Source organism: Gopherus evgoodei, chromosome 1 (genome assembly GCF_007399415.2).
Source record: "Gopherus evgoodei ecotype Sinaloan lineage chromosome 1, rGopEvg1_v1.p, whole genome shotgun sequence".
Lineage (NCBI taxonomy): Eukaryota > Metazoa > Chordata > Testudines > Testudinidae > Gopherus > Gopherus evgoodei.
In genome coordinates, this window is record NC_044322.1 from 276,453,136 (window position 1) to 276,471,287 (window position 18,152).

The 18,152-nt window shown below is 47.9% G+C and overlaps 1 protein-coding gene and 1 pseudogene across 2 annotated transcripts; both read left to right on the top strand.

Moving 5' to 3' along the window:
- Positions 1–18,152, top strand: part of LOC115644257 — a 43,016-nt pseudogene that overhangs the window by 15,421 nt on the left and 9,443 nt on the right.
- LOC115644249 (histone H2A type 2-C) lies at positions 2,632–12,588 on the top strand. 2 transcript variants are annotated; one of them, XM_030548368.1, is made up of 2 exons: positions 2,632–3,071; positions 12,552–12,588. In XM_030548368.1, exon 1 carries the CDS (start codon positions 2,674–2,676, stop codon positions 3,061–3,063), a length of 390 nt encoding a protein of 129 aa, XP_030404228.1. In that variant the 5' UTR covers positions 2,632–2,673; the 3' UTR covers positions 3,064–3,071; positions 12,552–12,588. The 2 variants fall into 2 exon arrangements, with proteins under 2 accessions (XP_030404228.1, XP_030404227.1); XM_030548367.1 differs by lacking the exon at positions 12,552–12,588 and adding an exon at positions 11,770–11,815 and having other exon boundaries at positions 2,632–3,073.

Sequence of the window (18,152 nt, forward strand, 5' to 3'; positions counted from 1 at the left end):
TAAAGGATTTCATAATATAAACTAATAGAATAATTGTGTCAATGTGATTCCATAATCAGATCTAATCCTGGTTCCTGTGCATGTTTTGTTTTAAATTCCACTTTATTGAAAGTTTCTCAGAACAGATCCCCCTTCCCCAATTTAATAAAATATTCACAATTAAATAAGTTTATGGCTAAGTGGGGGCAAAAAAAAACCCCTGCTTTGAAAATAAAGAAGAAAATAGGGAAACTACTTAATGTAAGAAATGAGTTGGTTTTATGGAGCTCAACTCTCTAAGGACTGTCTTCAGGGACAGAGGGAGGATGAAGAGAAACAAGAGATTTGGGTTATATAGTATCTATTTTTAGTTAGTAAGCCCAGTGAGATTCCAGCAGTTTAAATTTGCTTTCTATAAGTACGATTCTGATATGTTGAATTAATTTCAGGTGAATACCAGTTTAATCATACCTTCATTTCAGCAGTGTGGGGGTATTAATCATTTTATAGGATAGATAAGAAACCTATGTCTTCTGGAATATTATGACACCTCAAGTGCTTATTTACTTATAGCAAAGAGAAATCATGCTCTCTCTCTCTCTCTAGGTATGGTGTGGGAATAAAAATAATTTCAGACAGCTTGTCTGTAAAGCTTCCTCACTGTGTATTATTAATTATGATAATGAATTATTTACTTGCAAGCAACTGGATGCAGTTTGAAAAACACAAGCAATAGTAGTAGGTGATGTTCTGCTCATTGTATGAAAAGGTGGATGGCTCTTAGGGCTTGTCAACACAACCGGCCAGATTGATAGGCAGTGATTGATCCAGCAGGGGTCAATTTATCGTGTTTAGTGCAGATGCGACAAATCTACCACCGATCACTCTAGGGTCAACTCCGATACTCCACCTCAATGAGAAGTGCAAGGGGAATCGACAGGAGAGCATCAACACACCACAGTGAAGAGACCACGGTAAGCAGATCTAAGTACATCGACTTCAGCTATGTTATTCACATAGCAGAAGTCGCATAATTTATATCGACCACCTCTCCCCGTAGTGTAGAGCAGCCCTTAAAAAAGCTTTTGGGTTACAGATTTAGACAGCTTACTCAGAAACTATTTACTTAGAACTGGTGTACTTGGTGACTGCAGGTCTACACTACCGGGCTCAGTTGATGCAACTCCAGCTATGTGAATAACATAGCTAGAGTTGACACAGCTTAGGTCAACCTTTTGCAATGTCTACATTCCACTGGGTTGATGGGAGAAACTCTCGTCAACTTACTTTATGCTTATGCTATGCAACTCCAGCTACATGAATGATCTAGAAGGGGTTGACATACCTTTGGTTCAGTTACAGTGGGGTCTACACTGAGGGGGTTCCGTTGACTTAGCTTACTCTTCTTGACTGGGGTAGAGTACAAGGGTTGACTGGAAAGCGATCTGCTGTTGATTTCACTAGACCCGCTAAATCGACCTGTGGTGGATGGATCTCAGTAAGTGGAGACAAGTGTGCTCTGAGAAACAGTAAGTATGTGTTGCCAGCTCGCCTTGCAGCAGCAGAGTCTTACAGCAGTCTGTATCTCTTGGAAGCGATGGTCGAGCGCTTGTTGTAATGCACCAGACAAGATGCTTCTCTGGTGATATGCTCAAAGATGTCGTTTGCAAAAGAGTTCATTATACCCATAGCAGTGGAAGAGATGCTGGTATGTGGGTGAACTTGATTAAATACTTTATACACATAAAAAGAGTAACTTTCTTCCCTTGTCTTTTTCCACTTATCACTCTTCTTCTAAGTCAGGGGTCAGCAACCTTTCAGAAGTGGTGTGCCAAGTCTTAATTTATTCACTCTAATTTAAGGTTTTGTGTGCTAGTAATAAATTAACGTTATAGAACGTCTCTTTCTATAAGTCTATAATATATAATTAAAGTATTGTTGTATGTAAAGTAAATAAGTTTTTTTAAAATTTTTAAGAAGCTTCATTTAAAATTAAATTAAAATGCAGAGCCTCCTGGACCAGTAGCCAGGACCTGGGCAGTGAGTGCAACTAAAAATCAGTTTGCGTGCTGCCTTCGGCACGTGTGCCATAGATTGCCTACCCTGTTCTAAGTTATATGGGCAGGTCTACACTATGCAGTTAAGTGGACCTACGTGGAATAATGTAGCTGGAGTCAACATACTCTCCCATTGAGTTACCTTACGCTTCTCTTTCCGGTGAAGTACGAGCGGTCGGCGGTCGATTTAGTGTGTCTGATAAGCTTTCTTAGACCCTTTCTTAACCGCAGGAGCAGATTTCGATAGCTCAGGCATGTTGATTGCATATAATTTATTTTTACTTCTCAATGTCTTCTACTTTTTTGTGTACATTTCTGTCTCCAGTCAGCTCAAAAACATGCATACAAACTCCAGAGGGTGCCTGTTCATACACATCTTGTGGCAATGACTATTCTCTTTCCTAATTTCCTATTGCATATGAGACACATGACCCTATATTAACGTCATATCATTGGTCAGAATTAGATTCGCATCATTATTGGCTATTCAAACAATAGTTCTTTTCAGCCTATCAAAAAGCGTTTATCTCTGCAAACAGAAAGGATATAAGGACGGACTGGGAATTAAATCGCGTTATTATTTTTTTTTTCTGGAGAAAGTATATTTACTGTAGCTGATTTCTAGAAAGTGCTGATCATGTCAGGCCGAGGCAAGCAGGGAGGTAAAGCGAGGGCCAAGGCAAAATCTCGCTCCTCGCGGGCTGGGTTGCAGTTCCCGGTGGGTCGAGTGCACCGGCTGCTCCGCAAAGGTAATTACGCTGAGCGGGTGGGGGCTGGAGCTCCGGTCTATATGGCCGCGGTGCTGGAGTATCTGACCGCTGAGATTCTCGAGTTAGCTGGCAACGCTGCTCGGGACAACAAGAAAACTAGGATCATCCCCCGTCACTTGCAGCTCGCCATCCGTAACGACGAGGAGCTCAATAAGCTCTTGGGGAAAGTGACGATCGCTCAGGGGGGTGTCCTGCCCAACATCCAGGCCGTGCTGCTGCCCAAGAAAACCGAGAGCCACAAGGCCAAGAGCAAGTAAAGTTGTCAGAGTAAGTAAAAATGACCAAGAAGAAACCGAAAATACTACTCCAAAAACCATTGCAAAGGCTCTTTTCAGAGCCACCCACAAAATCATAAAAGAGCTCTGTTATCTTTCGCTTTCTCTCAGCCTAGGAAGGAACCGGTTAACATAAAATACGTCTCTATTTTCTTCTTGAAATAATCAGTACTTGTAGCATCGGGCGTGGATTAGGATATTAACGGAGCTGTATTAAACTAATAACGAAAATGGTAAAAGGAGTGTCCAATTGTCTCTAAAGGAAATACAATTGGTACTTCTCATTAGCCAATCCTTTCACAACGCGGGTTTTTCAAATTGAGAGCACAACGCCATACGGGGACATTGGACTCTTAAGAGTAGCCTGTTTTCGCTTGTTGGCTCGTTAAAAAGTTTCCGTAAAGCAGATTTCTAGCATAGGTTGAACAATTGCGGTAATAAAGGAACAAAACGCTTTCCAGGATCGGGCTTACATTCATTAATTCTGAGTGGTACACGTAAATAAGCATTTTATTATTCCTCCTTCCCCAGATTAAGTAAAGAAGGAAATTTTTGTTTTATGGAAAACACCAGGACATTGTTAGATTAACCTGGCATTTCAGCTCCTTTTGGGAACGGTCGTATGGGTGGTTCTTAAAATAGTCGTTGAAGAACCTTCACAGTAATTTCACTGCTTGGGTGCCGCCGCCTTAGCTTTCCTGCTTTAGGCTTCCTTTGCGTAGACTCGGCAGTCGGGATCGTAGCAGCCTTGTTGAGCTTGGCGGCTTTTTGGAGGGGGCTCCTGTCTGCTTTCTAGACAGCTGCAACTTTTGTGTTCTTGTCCGCCCCCATTTCCAGGACCAGGGCTACAGCTTCTTGGCAATTGGTTTCTAAGACTTTGCCACTGGCTTTTTCTTCGGTTTCCCTCGTCTTCTTGTTGAGTCTAAAGGAGCCAGAGGCACAAGAGCCTTTGATCTGCGCCAAGATGCCTTGAGTCACCAAGCTATTGAGTTTCAGCTTGATGCGGTTGTTGCTTTTCACCACATCGTACCCTCCAGCTGCCTGAGCTTTTGAAGAGCCATTGCTTTGGTGATGAGCTCGGTGCGAGAACTTACGAGGTTCGCTGCCTCCTGTTGCTTTCTTCGGCTTTTTAGCGCAGTTTCCTACATACTAAGGAAGGCGAAAAGAATGGAGGGAAAGTACAGATGGTGCCTGTTTGTAATACAGCTAAAACTGCTCTGTGATTGGTTCTCTGTGAACTAGAAAAAAAACTTTTCTCCTAGCTCAATTTCTTTTTTTAGTTAAAAAAAGTGTACTTTTGCACAGTATCTGCCACAGAATCATCTCATCACACAGCCGAGTGAAGGGGAAACAGGGTATTTTTATTTAGTGCAGCTTCCCGTTGGAGACACTTGAAGATAACCAGAGACAGAACAAACTTTTTTTTGCCCGTGGAAATGAAATCTGTACCGTTAGAAATAAAATTACAACTACAATGGGATCTTTTTCTTTAAAGTGCTTCTCCAAATCCGTGTAGCAAGGCAGGGATTTGAATCAATCTGTACGGTGCAAACTGATGTACAAAAGAAGCAACAACACAAGCCCGTTTCCTCAGTGTTGAATATGGGAGAAGAATTAATTATAGAAAACTTCTGCTAATATGTTGGAAACTGCTTGTTGCTGCTTCTGCAATCTCTACTCCTGGAGCAAAAGCCTGGGCTAAAACACTGAAGGTGTTGAAGGCCCCAACCAGCATCAGACCCCCATTGTTCTAGGTACTGTACTGTTGCGGAAAATTGACCACATGATTGATTTTGGATCAGACAGCCTGAGGCTCCTTTATTTTATATGAGCATATATGCAAGGAGAGTCAGCATGGCCCCATGCAAGGTGGCAAGCTGCTCTTCCGTCTGTAAATTTCTAGCCAGCTTATAAAGGTTAAAACCACAGACAAATTACACACACACTTTACATTAATTACCTTATTTGGAATATATTGCAAAATTAATATAAGACAAAAGCAAAAACAAGCATCTCACCCACTACCCCCTCCCCATTACTCACTGTCTGTTCTTTTGTGGTCAGCGACCTTTCTAACACAACTGTTGTGATTATATATTTCATAAGCCTAGCTTTGCAAATTATGCTACTTGGGGACTTTATCACTCTGCCCCTTCATGCCCTTTATACACACAAAGCCATTGTTCCGTTTTGGGAACTTTCCACAGTGACTCCTTTTACCTCTTGACACACAGAAGCAACTTTCCATCACTCTTTCATCACTCTGTCCCCCTCCTCTCTGTCCCTTATACACAGAGACAAGCTAAACAAAAGTGCAACACAGCCTAGAAACAAGCTTATCCAAAGTTTAGGCCTAAAAGCCTGGCCAAAGTTGTAAGCCCACCATATTTTCCCTCACAGTACTAACATAGAATAGGACAGGGGTTCTCAGACCTTTGTACTGATGACCCCTTTCACACAGCAAGTCTCTGAGTGCAACCCCCCCTTTATACATTAAAAAAAACTTTTAAAAATATATTTAACACCATTATAAATGCTGGAGGAACACGGGGTTTGGTTGGGATGGAGATTTACAGCTCACGTCTCCCCATGTAATAACATTGCGACCCCTTGAGGGGTCCTGACCCCCAGTTTCAGAACCCATGGAATAGGACATTATCTCGGCCCCAGAATTTACACTCTAAAAAGACAGAAAAAATAGTTATCAACAAACAACAGAAACTTTTTGGAGGATTAGGGCTGGAGCAATGTTGAGAAATGAAGTATGCTTTTGCATTCAAGTATGTTTTTTCTGAGGCTCCCCATGATATTGCTGCTAAAGTACCCCTGTGAGTCAAGGCACCAGGGTTGGGGAATCCCTTCAAATATTGACTGCTTGGTGCAGAGACAGTGTCCCCATCTTTATCATAGACAGATACTTCAATCTGGACCCACTAGGTCACTTACCATCAAGTTTTCCAGGCCTCCTCTTACCACTTACACAAAGCAATCAACCTGCATGCACTCATCTCCAATACCCTCTTGTATTGGAGAAGGGAGGAAGAGTTTTCAATTAAACATAGTCCTTTTTTTTTTAATTAAATCACTTTCTTTTATACATTTTTTTGGGAGGGGTGGTCCAGTGGTGATGGTTGGTGGAAATATGTTTTCTAACTTTTCAGATTCCTTTATTTCAAGACGCAAATATGCAAAAAGACAAAAAAAAAATAGCAGCATTTAAGAGAAAGCAGAATTTTAATCTTATGCTTGCAATGCAGGCCTGATCTACTCTACAGATTTAGCTCACCATAAATCACCTTTAGTCAACCTATTTGTACATGTATCTACGCTCAAATTTGTCTCTGGGCAACATAAACACTGCACTATGGCAACACAGTAAACCACTTCCCCTAACAGCATGAATCCTGGTTGATCTATTGTAGTTGACCAGTTCCCAAGTGTAGACACTGCATGATGTGTGTTGACCCTAACAATTCTCCAGCAGCTGTCCCACAATGCCCAATTCCCTAGACAGTGATGGCTGTCTGGTCACTGTTTTTAACTCCACTGCCTAGGGATCAGAAATGGGAAATCCCAAACCCCAACCACACAAACCCACCTGCCATATATTTTTGAAATGCCTTTTCCTGATTGCACACCTTGACCATGGCACCTAACAACTCTCATTTGTTGAGTGCAACTGCCCAACCAATGATGCCTGCTCCTCTTACAAGATGTGCTTCTGCCTGGTATAGACAAGATGTATTGGATTTTCTAGGCCTGTGGGGAGAAGAGGCTATGTAAGCACAGGTATGGGTCAGCCCTGGAAACATCTCAGCCTGCATCCTCATGTTCAAAGGGACATGACAAGGTTCAGCAGCAATGCTGCATGAAAGCAAAGGAATTCTGCCATGTATACCACAAGGCCAGGGAGCACAACAATTAATCTGGTATTGAGCCATTGACCTGCTGCTTTTACAATGAGCTGTATGTTATACTTACTGTGGACAGCAAGTAGGTGGGGAGAGACATGGCAGAGGGCTCCAGCCATGCCATGACCCAGGACCAGTTCACAACTCTACCATAATCTACCCATTTCCAACAGTCTAGCAGAGATGAACCTGATGAAGGGGAAGAGACCTCAGGTAAGTGTGCCTGTGCATTTTCCCTTACTATACTTCATTTAAAAGATGGCACCTGGCCCATCCCTAAGTTAATAAACATATGAACTTTTCATTGTTTTGCTTTTATGAGAAGAGTTAGCAGGATAAGAAACAGAAGTAGAGTTGGCATCTGCTTTTCATTCCCTTTACTGAGTTAGGCAGGAGGTGGGTGGGTATGTGGCGCACTTTGTCTATGTACACAGGAATGTCTCTTTATCCGTCTGAGAGATCTCCATGAAACTTTCATGGAGACGCTCTGCAATCCTCTCCTTAAAGTTTCTAGGGATGGCTGCCTTCTATTTCTTCCTCTGCAATAGGACATTTTCCCATACCACTCTGCAATGACTTTGGCTTGCACCACTGCAGTAAGCAGGCACAAGTAGCAACTGAATTCTCCGTGGTCTTACCTACTCTTATAATGCACTGCAGCAGCACAGCTGCATTGGTGCAGTTGTGCCACTGTAACACTTCAATCAAGAAGCTACTTTTGCTGACGGGATAGAGGGTTTACTTCCATCGGCATAGGTACTCCGCCTCGCCACAGGCTGTTGGGCTACACCAGGGGATAGGTCAGTTTAACTGCATCGCTCATGGGTGTGAATTTTGTCAGGGTCCTCCTCTCCTGTTTGTGCTTCACCAAGATCTGATAGCTGTGACTGGCTAGCCTTCTTCAGAGTAGAGAAGAGCTCCTGGCTGCATGCATCTCTGATCTCCGAGTCATCCTCTGCCTCTGGGTCCCCCTCCACATCCTCATCCAAGATATCCTTCTTCTGGCTCGGTCCACTCTTGACTGGCACATGAGCCACTGAAGTATCCACAGTTGCCTTCGCAGTGGAGGTGGAGTAGCCACTGAGTATCACGTCAAGTTCTTTGTAGAACTGGCAGCTCGTGGGCACAGCACCAAAGCTATGGTTTGCCTCCTCCGCCTTGCGGTAGGCAGAACCAGCTTTAAGTGCGGGGCCCAATTCGAATAACCAGCGACAGTCCGGGTCTTGGGTCCTTCAGTGCCACAGAAGACCCGGAGTGAGTGAAGGACCTGCCGCTGACGTGCCGCCAAAGACTCGGATAGCTGCTGAGTGAGTAAAAAAATTAAAAAGGCGCCTAAGTTAAATGCTCTTCTTTAGGGCATGAGGCCCTCTTCGGTGCAGGGCCTGATTCGGGGGAATCGGCCTAAAGACGGCCCTGGTGGTAGGTATTCCTCAGCTCCTTCACTTTGACCCTGTGCTGCAGTGTGTCTTGGTCATGGCCCCTTTCTGTCATGCATTGTGAAATCTGTCTGTAGATATCATAATTCCTACAGATGGAACAGAGCTGGGCCTGGACAACCTCCTTTCTCCAAATGTTGATGAGGTCCAGTAGTTTGGCATTGCTCCAAGCCTGGTGCATTTAGCAGGCTTGGTCACCTGGAAAGATGTGTTCAGACCACTACATGCTTCACTGAGCAAACAGGAAGGGAACTTTCAAAATTCCGAAGGAATTTAAAGGGTGGGACTCACGGTTGGTCACCTGAGGGCAGGGCAGTAGAGTTCAAACTGATAACCAGAGAGGCGAGAACAGGAGACGTCCCAGAGGCCAATCACAGCACCGTAATCTACCAGGGTGTCTACACTGGCACCTTGGTGCTGTAGCCCTGACGCAGAAAGCTGTACACCTCTCGTCAGGGTGTTTTTTTCACAGCGCTGCAACTGCGCAGTTTCTGCCCACTAAGTGGCTTGGCAGTGTGTACACCTCGGGAGTTATAATGCAGAAAGCTGCTTTACTGAGCAGAAACTTGCCAGTGTAGACAAGGCCTGATTCTCTCCATGAGGATTTGAAGAAGTCTGGTAGCATATGTGACTGCACTACAGGGTGGGGTTAAGTATGGGTGATGTTTTAAAGGGAGTCCTTAGGACAAGGGTCAAGAGATGGTAACATCTTGCAGCTCTGGTTTCCACAGAGTAGGTGAAGTGGTTGAGAATCGGCTGTTTGTGGACAGCTTTTGAGACAAAGGACCAGAGTAAATTAAGTTACCACATGGTTCCTTAATTTATCACCTCATTCTCCTGCCCACATATTGTGGTTTATATAATAAAGAAAACAAACAAACAAGCAAAAACCCATTCTGTTGTGGGGCTCCCTCAGTCTCTCCCGTGGAAGGTGTTCTACTGTGCATAAATAATGAAAAAGTGATTAAGGTATGGGACTAGACCCAGGGTTTCTACCTCTAAGGAGGGTGCCCTAACCACTGGACTACAAGTCATGCTCTTGCTCTCCCTGGCCCAATGACTATGCACTATGGAGAAATACGTTAAAAGTCTGTGGATAAGCAAGACAGAGAGCAAAAGACTGAATGACTCTGCATTCCAGTGGATAGGACACTCCCCTAAAAGATGGAAAGCCTGGATCTAGTCCCCCAGCTCTAATCTCTTTTCTTTATACACAGGGGAGCAACTTCCATAGGAGAGACTGATCCTCCTGTTCCATGTTAGTGTATCCTATAGCTAAGTGGTCAGTGAACCCTCTTGAGAGTTGAGAGACCCTTCTTCAAATCTTTTCTGACAGAGAGGGGAAATTGAGTCTAGGGCCTGGTCTACACTATGCTTTTAAACCGAATTTAACAGCCTTAAACCGATTTAACCCTGCACCTGTCCACACAATGAGGCTCTTTATATCGATATAAAGGGCTCTTTAAACCAGTTTCTGTACTCCTCCCCGATGAGAGGAGTAGCGCTGAAATCGATATTGCAATGTCGGATTAAGGTTAGTGTGGCCGCAAATCAACGGTATTGGCCTCCAGGCGGTATCCCACGGTGCACCACTGTGACCGCTCTTGACAGCAATCTGAACTAGGATGCACTGGCCAGGTAGACAGGAAAAGCCCCGCGAACTTTTGAATTTCATTTCCTGTTTGACCAGCGTGGAGAGCTCACCAGCATAGGTGACTACGGAGAGCTCATCAGCACAGGTAACAATGCAGTCTCCTGAGAATCGAAAAAGAGCTCCAGCATGGACCGCACAGGAGGTACTGAATCTGATCGCTATATGGGGAGAGGATTCAATGCTAACAGAACTCCGTTCCAAAAGACGAAATGAAAAAACATTTGAAAACATTTCCAAGGCCATGATGGAGAAAGGCCACACCAGGGATTCAGTGCAGTGCCGTGTGAAAGTTAAGGAGCTTAGACAAGCATACCAGAAAACCAAAGAAGCAAACGGAAGGTCCAGGGCAGGACTGAAAACATGCCGCTTCTACACTGAGCTGCATGCAATTCTAGGGGGGTCCGCCACCAGTTCCCCACCCCTGTCCGTGGATTCCGAGATGGGGGTGGTAATCTCAGCCATGGCTGAGGATTCTGCGGATAGGGAAGATGAGGAGGAGGATGAGCTTGCAGAGAGCACACAGCATGCCTTTCTCCCCAACAGCTAGGAGCTTTTTCTCACCCTGATGGAATTACCCTCCCAGCCCTCCCAAGCCACTATCCCAGACAATGAAGCCATGGAAGGGAACTCTGGTGTGTGTGCCTTTGTAAATATAAAACATGGTTTAAAAGCAAGCGTTTTTTAATGATTAATTTGCCCTGAGGACTTGGGATGCATTCACGGCCAGTACAGTTATTGGAAACTGTTAACATGTCTGTTAACATGTCTGGGGATGGAGCGGAAATCCTCCAGGGACATCTTTATGAAGTTCTCCTGGAGGTACTCCAAAAGCCTTTGCAGAACGTTTCTGGGGAGTGCAGCCTTATTCCGTCCTTCATGGCAGGACACTTGACCACACCATGCACATAGCAAGTAATCTGGTATCATTGCATGACAAAGCCTAGCTGCATATGGTCCCAGTGATTGCTGGCATTCAAGCAACATCCGTTCTTTATCTCGCTGTGTTATCCTCAGGAGAGTGATATCGTTCATGGTAACCTGGTTGAAATTCAGGAATTTAATTAAAGGGACAGAGATGGCCATTCCTATTGGGCTGTTTGCCTATTGCTTAAAATAAATCCTTCCTTGCAGGTAGCCAAGCAGGGGAAGGGAGGGGAGGGAATGGTGCCGAGCTTTTTTGCGTTTAGCTAGCAAGGATCTTCCCTGCTATCAGCCACGCTGTCGGGGGGAAAGGGGGATGATTAGCAGTGATCTTCCATGATACCAGCCACGCGGTGAGGGGAGGGGTAAAGCGATCGTCCCAGAGAATTGGATGCAGGGGTGGTTTCTGCTGCTGCATGTTAACCGGAAAGAAGCATCACTGAACAGGATTTGCTTGGTATTTGGGAAAGGAGGGCACTGTGTATATGAAGGCTTCAGAAGCCGAAAGACAATGGCTTACTATGGACGCATGCAACCTGAATTCTGCTGCCCGCACCTGTGTCTGTGAGATCTCTAACACCAGAGACTCAGACACTCAATATTAAGATGCAAAATGTGACCTTGTAGTGAAATCACATGTGCTATGTAAGGTGAATAGTGTTGTTCACCGTGAAAGAGTATAACCATTGTTCTGTAAAATGTATCTTTTTAAATACTTTTGTCAAAAACAGACAGTTAAGGGTTAATGCCTCTTTTACCTGTAAAGGGTTAAGAAGCTCAGTAACTGGCTGGCTGGCTGGCTGACACGTGACCAGAGGACCAATAAGGGGACAAGATACTTTCAAATCTTGGTGGAGGGAAGTCTTTGTTTGTGTTCTTTGTTTTGGGTGTTGTTCGCTCTTGGGACTAAGAGGGACCAGACGTCAATCCAGACTCTTCAAATCTTTCTGAATCAGTCTCTCGTGTTTCAAAATTGTAAGTAATAGCCGGGTTTTCTCAACTTGTAAATGTTCCTTTTTTTGCTGAGAGGATTTTACCTCTGTTTGCTGTAACTTTGAACCTAAGGCTAGCGGGGGTTCCTCTAGGCTATATGAATCTGATTACCCTGTAAAGTATTTTCCATTCTGATTTTACAGGGATGATTTTTTTACTTTTCTTTCTTTAATTAAAAGCTTTCTTTTTAAGAACCTGATTGATTTTTTCCTTGTTTTAAGATCCAAGGGGATTGGATCTGGACTCACCAGGGATTGGTGGGGGGAAAGGATGAGGGATGGTTAATTTATCCTTGTTTTAAGATCCAAGGGGTTTGGATCTGTGTTCGCCAGGGAACTGGTGAAGCCTTTCAAGGCTGCCCAGGGAGGGGAAGGTTTTGGAGGGGACAAGAAGTGATCCAGACACTGAAATTTCTGGATGGAGGCAGAGTTACCAGATCTAAGCTAGTAATTAAGCTTAGAAGTGTCCATGCAGGTCCCCACATTTGTACCCTAAAGTTCAGAGTGGGGAAGGAACCTTGACAACTTCTCTTCCTTTTTTCTCTCCCTCATGCAGCTGCTAATTTTTCAAGCCTCCCTACTCCATCCAGAAGGCTATCTCAGATAAGGGGACGGAAAAAAAAGATGCGAGATGAAATGTTCTCGGAAATCATGGAAATGTCCCGCAGTGAAAGAGCTCATCTGAATGAGTGGAAAGACATGGTACCAAATTACAGGAAAGATGCCAGTGACCGTAAGGACAGGAGGGACCAACGTGAGGATAGGAAGGACGAACGTGAGGAGAGGAGAGAGGCTTGAGATGAGAGGTGACGGCAGGAAGATCAGAGGTGTAGGCAGGAAGGTCAGCTGTGGTGGGATGCAACGCTGGGGCTGCTGTGTGATCAAACTGACATCCTCCGACGTCTGGTGGAGCTTCAGGAATAGCAGCAGGGTCACAGAGTGCTGCTGCAGCCCCTGTGTAACCACCCTCACCCCTCACCATGTTCCATACCCTCCTCACCCAGACGTGTAAGAATGTGTAGGGGGAGGATCCGTGCACCCGCCCACTCCACCCTCGTGGACAGGCCAACCAAAAGGCTGCCATTACTTTGAAATTTTTTTAGTGGCCTTTTCCTTCCCTCCTATCCTCCCAAACCCCACCCGGGCTACCTTGTCAGTTCTTGCCCTCTTTTATAATTAATTAATAAAGAATACATGATTTTTAAACTAGAGTGATTTTATTTCCTTAGGAAGCAAGCGGTAATCGAAGGGGGAGGGTGAGTGGCTTACAAGGAATGAGTCAATCAAGGGGGAGGGGGCTTTCATCAAGGAGAAACAAATACAACAGTCACACCATACCCAAGCCCGTGATGAAACTCGTTTTCAAAGCTTCTCTGATGCGCACCGCTTCCTGGTGTACTCTTCTAATCGCCCTGGTGTCTGGCCGCGCATAATCAGCGGCCAGGTGATTTGCCTCAGCCTCCCACCCCGCCATAAATGTCTCCCCCTTACTCTCACAGAGATTGTGGAGCACACAGCAAGCAGCAATAACAAAGGGGACACTGGTTTGGCTGAGGTCTGAGCGAGTGAGTAATGTGCGCCAGCGCGCCTTTAAATGGCCAACTGCACATTCCACCACCATTCTGCACTTGCTCAGCCTGTAATTGAACAACTCCTGACTACTGTCCAGGCTGCCTGTGTATGGCTTCATGAGCCATGACATCAAGGGGTAGGCTGGGTCACCCAGGATAACTACAGGCATTTCAACATCCTCAGCTGTTATTTTCTGGTCTAGGAAGTAATTCCCTTGCTGCAGCCGTTTAAACAGAGTAGTGTTCCTGAAGATGCGAGCGTCATGAACCCTTCCTGGCCATTCCACATGGATGTTGGTGAAACGTCCCTTATGATCCACCAGTGCTTGCATCACCATTGAAAAGTACCCCTTGCGGTTTATGTACTGGGTGCCCTAGTGTTCCGGGGCCAAGATAGGGATATAGGTTCCATCTATCGCCCCCCCACCGTTAGGGAATCCCATTGCAGCAAAGCCATCCACTATGACCTGCACATTTCCCAGAGTCACAACATTTCATTGCAGCAGCTTAATGATTGCTTTGGCTACTTGCATCACAGCAGCCCCCACAGTAGATTATCCCACTCTAAATTGATTCCCGACTGACCGATAGCTGTCTGGCATTGCAAGCTTCCAGAAGGCTATTGCCACTCACTTCTCAGTTGTGAGGGCTGCTCTCATCTTGGTATTCTGGCATTTCAGGGCTGGGGAAAGCAAGTCATAAAGTTCCATGAAAGTGCCCTTACGCATGCAAAAGTTTTGCAGCCACTGCGAATCGTCCCAAGCCTGCAAAACTATGCAGTCCCACCAGTCTGTGCTTGTTTCCCAGGCCCAAAATCGGCATTCAGTGGCTAGAACCTGCCCTATTACCATCAGGATCTCCAAAGCACAGGGGCCCGCGGTTTGAGAGAATTCTGTGTCCATGTCCTCATCACTCTCGTTGCTGTGCTGCCGTAGCCACCTGGCTTTGTAGGTCCTTGCCTGGCTTTGTAGGTCCTGGTTCAGCATAGACTGCATGAGAATGCGCGAGGTGTTTACAACTTCCATGATTGCAGTCTTGATCTGAGCAGGGTCCATGCTTGCTGTGCTATGATGTTTGCACAGTTCACACAGGAAAAAAGGCGCGAAATGGTTGTCTGCTGCTTTCACGGAGGGAGGGATGTGGCTGTACCCACAACCACCCGCGACAATGTTTTTTGCCCCATAAGGCACTGGGATCTCAACCCAGAATTCCAAGGGGCAGAGGAAACTGCGGGAACTATGGGATAGCTATGGGATAGCTACCCACAGTGCAACGCTCTGGAAATTGACGATAGCCTCAGTACATGGACACAAACCGCTGAATTAATGTGCTTAGTGTGGCCACATGCACTCGACTTTATACAATCTGTTTTACAAAACCTGTTTGTGTAAAATCGGAATAATCCCGTAGTGTAGACATACCCTAGGTCTCTCGCATCCTGGGTGAGGGTGCTAAGCACTGGGATAAAATCTATAGCCTGTGTAGTGTCTCATCCTCTGGCCATTTCAAATGGAGCAAGGCTGGAATTTAACTCATGGCCTCAAGAAACACAGGTGCCTAAGCCACAGTACTAGTATGGTGTCTGCTCTAGTTCCAGACAGAAACAGCTATATATACTCCAAGCTGCTGGTTCCCCTTTGTAGATCACTAGCAGTGCTCAACCTTGCAGCCTGAACCTAGATGCCTAACTTTAAGAGATGGGAGGGGCTGAGCTCCTCCATCTTGTTGGCAGTTCTCTTTGGTATCTTAGGTAGTTTACCACCAAGTATCCTGGCTTTTATGCATTTTACTTTTAGAGGCCGCTCTCTAGGGCACGTAGGAACCTTACTTGTCTTTCTGAATCATAGTGCTGTTCCTGTGATTATCTAGATGATGTGACACTCAGCCTTGCAATAGCTAGATCCTTTTGTGGATCCTACCTCCTAGTACTCTCTATTCCCTACTTGGAACAGCCTTTAAGCAGGAAGGAAAGAATGAAGCCTCCCCTTTCCCTCTGTCTGAGTATCTGCCCCACAGCTCCTAGTAAGGTGAACAATTATTCTTCTTCGAGTGATTGCTCACATCCATTCCAGTTAGGTGTGCGCGCCGCGCGTGCACGTTCGTCGGAAACTTTTTACCCTAGCAACTCCAGTGGGCCGGCAGGTCGCCCCCTGGAGTGGCGCCGCCATGGCGCCCAATATATATCCCTGCCGGCCCGCCCGCTCCTCAGTTCCTTCTTACCGCCGTGTCGGTCGTTGGAACTGTGGAGCGCGGCATAGCTGTCCTCCACGTCCCTAGCTCTCCTAGTTTCTATCGCTTGTTTATCGCTTATCTCTAGTTCTATAGATAGTTGTTAATTAGTATTGTTAAGCAGATAGTTTAGTAAATAGCTGTTAAGTAGTTCCTGGCCGGGGGGCTTAGCCCTTCCCGGCACCGGGCGCCAGGCTCATGCCTGTTTCGCCAGGCTTCAAGCAGTGTGCGGCCTGCAAGAAGCCCATGCCTACCAGCGATCCCCACGAAGCGTGCCTGAAGTGCCTCGGGGAATCGCACAGATCTGACAAGTGCCGCATCTGTAAGGCTTTTAAGCCGAGGACAAAAAAGGAGAGGGATCAGAGGCTCCGAACTCTCCTAATGGAGGCGGCACTTGACCCGTCGACTTCGCAGACCGTGGTTTCGGCACCGGCACCGGATCGCTCCGGCACCGAGAAGACTCCTCGGCACCGACCTTCTCCGGCACCGGAATCAGTGCCTAGGCCGTCGAAGTCTAATACTCCGGCCAGGCAGACCCGGCTTGAACGCCCGGCCTCGACATCGGCCGCGGCGCCGCCGACACCGTCAGCACCGTTGACTCCGGGCCCGGCGGGTCTGTTGAGTCCGGTGCCGCCGAGCTCCCCCATGAGATCTGGGGTTGAGATAATGGTCCCATCCACACCGGAGACCTTCGCCTCGGCTCGGGACCTTATTGCCCTGACGGAGCCTACTCGGCTGCCACCCCCGGTTCCTCCGGTGCGGGTCACGTCCAGAGGCAAGCCCATGATGTCGGCACCGCCCTCGGACAGTCGTTCGCCATCCAGGCCCCGACGTCTTGGGCGCTCCAGATCCCGACGCCGCTCGCAGTCCCGGCACCGCTCCCCTCAGCGGTACCGGTCGCACTCGCGGCACCGGTCGGCATCGAGACGGTCGCGGTCAGGCTCCAGTCGACACCGGCACCGCGACTCCAGGAGCAGGTCCCGACGCTACTCGCCGCACCGGTCGACCTCCCGGCACCGAGCTGGTGGCAGGTCCCGGTCCCGATCTCGCTCGACCTCCCGGCACCGAGCTGGTGGCAGGTCCCGGTCCCGGTCGATCTCCCGGCACCGAGCTGGTAGTAGGTCCCGGCACCGAAGCAGCGCCCGGCACCGTGACAGATCCCGGTCCCGAAGCAGCGCCCGGCACCGTGACAGATCCCGGTCCCGAAGCAGCGCCCGGCACCGTGACAGATCCCGGTCCCGAAGCAGCGCCCGGCACCGTGACAGATCCCGGTCCCGATCCCGGCACCGTTATGACTCCCGGCACCGGTCCCCGGCACCGAGACGATCCTCCGTGCCGGCCCGCGCAGACCCGTACCATCCAGGGTCGGCCCCGCCGTGGCCCTCCAGGCAGCCGTCCGTGTCCTCCCAGACGGACAGCGGCTATGCGCTGGGCACCGACCGGCAGGCGGCGCTGTTTGCTGATCCGCCGCTGCAGGACCAAGGCCCCCCACAGTGGGGATTCTGGACACCCTGGGCGTACCATCAGGCCCAGGGCCCCCAGCAGCTCCCTGCTAGGCCGGCGACTGCGGAGCGTAGGGCCCCTGAAGCCTCTTTGTCTCGCCCACCTCCCTCCCCGGAAGGGGACGAAGGGTCCAAACAGCAGGACTCCGCTGCGGCTCCGGAGACAGAGGCGAGGGCTGAGGAAGACCCTCAGTTGGACACTATTGTGCCTGGGGTCTCATCATCCTCCTCCCCGGATGAGGCGGTGGCGGGTACCTCCTCCAACAGTCCCCCCCCGCTGGATCTCAGGGCGCACCAGGACCTCCTCAGGCGATTGGCTCAAAACCTGAGTCTGCAGGCAGAGGAGGTCTCGGAGATAGAGGACCCAATTGTTACCATCCTCTCTTCCGATGCTCCCACCAGGGTCGCCCTGCCGTTTATACGGACCATTCAGGCCAATGCCAGTACTATCTGGCAGTCCCCGGCCTCCATCCCTCCGACAGCGAAAGGAGTCGAGAGGAAGTACATGGCCCCTTCTAAGGGGTACGAATATTTACATGTTCACCCGACTCCCGGTTCACTGGTAGTGCAATCGGTGAACGATAGGGAGCGTCACGGCCAGGAGGCTCCGGCCCCCAAATCCAGAGAAGCCAGGCGGATGGACCTCCTTGGCCGTAAGGTGTATTCGGCTGGGGCGCTGCAGCTCATGGTCTCTAACCAACAGGCCCTGCTGAGCAGATACGCCTTTAACTCCTGGGTGGCAGTGGACAAATTTAAGGAGCTGCTGCCACAGGATGCTCACCAAGAGTTCACGGCCATCTTGGACGAAGGCAAGAAGGTCGCGCGCACGGCCTTGCAAGCCTCCTTGGACGCTGC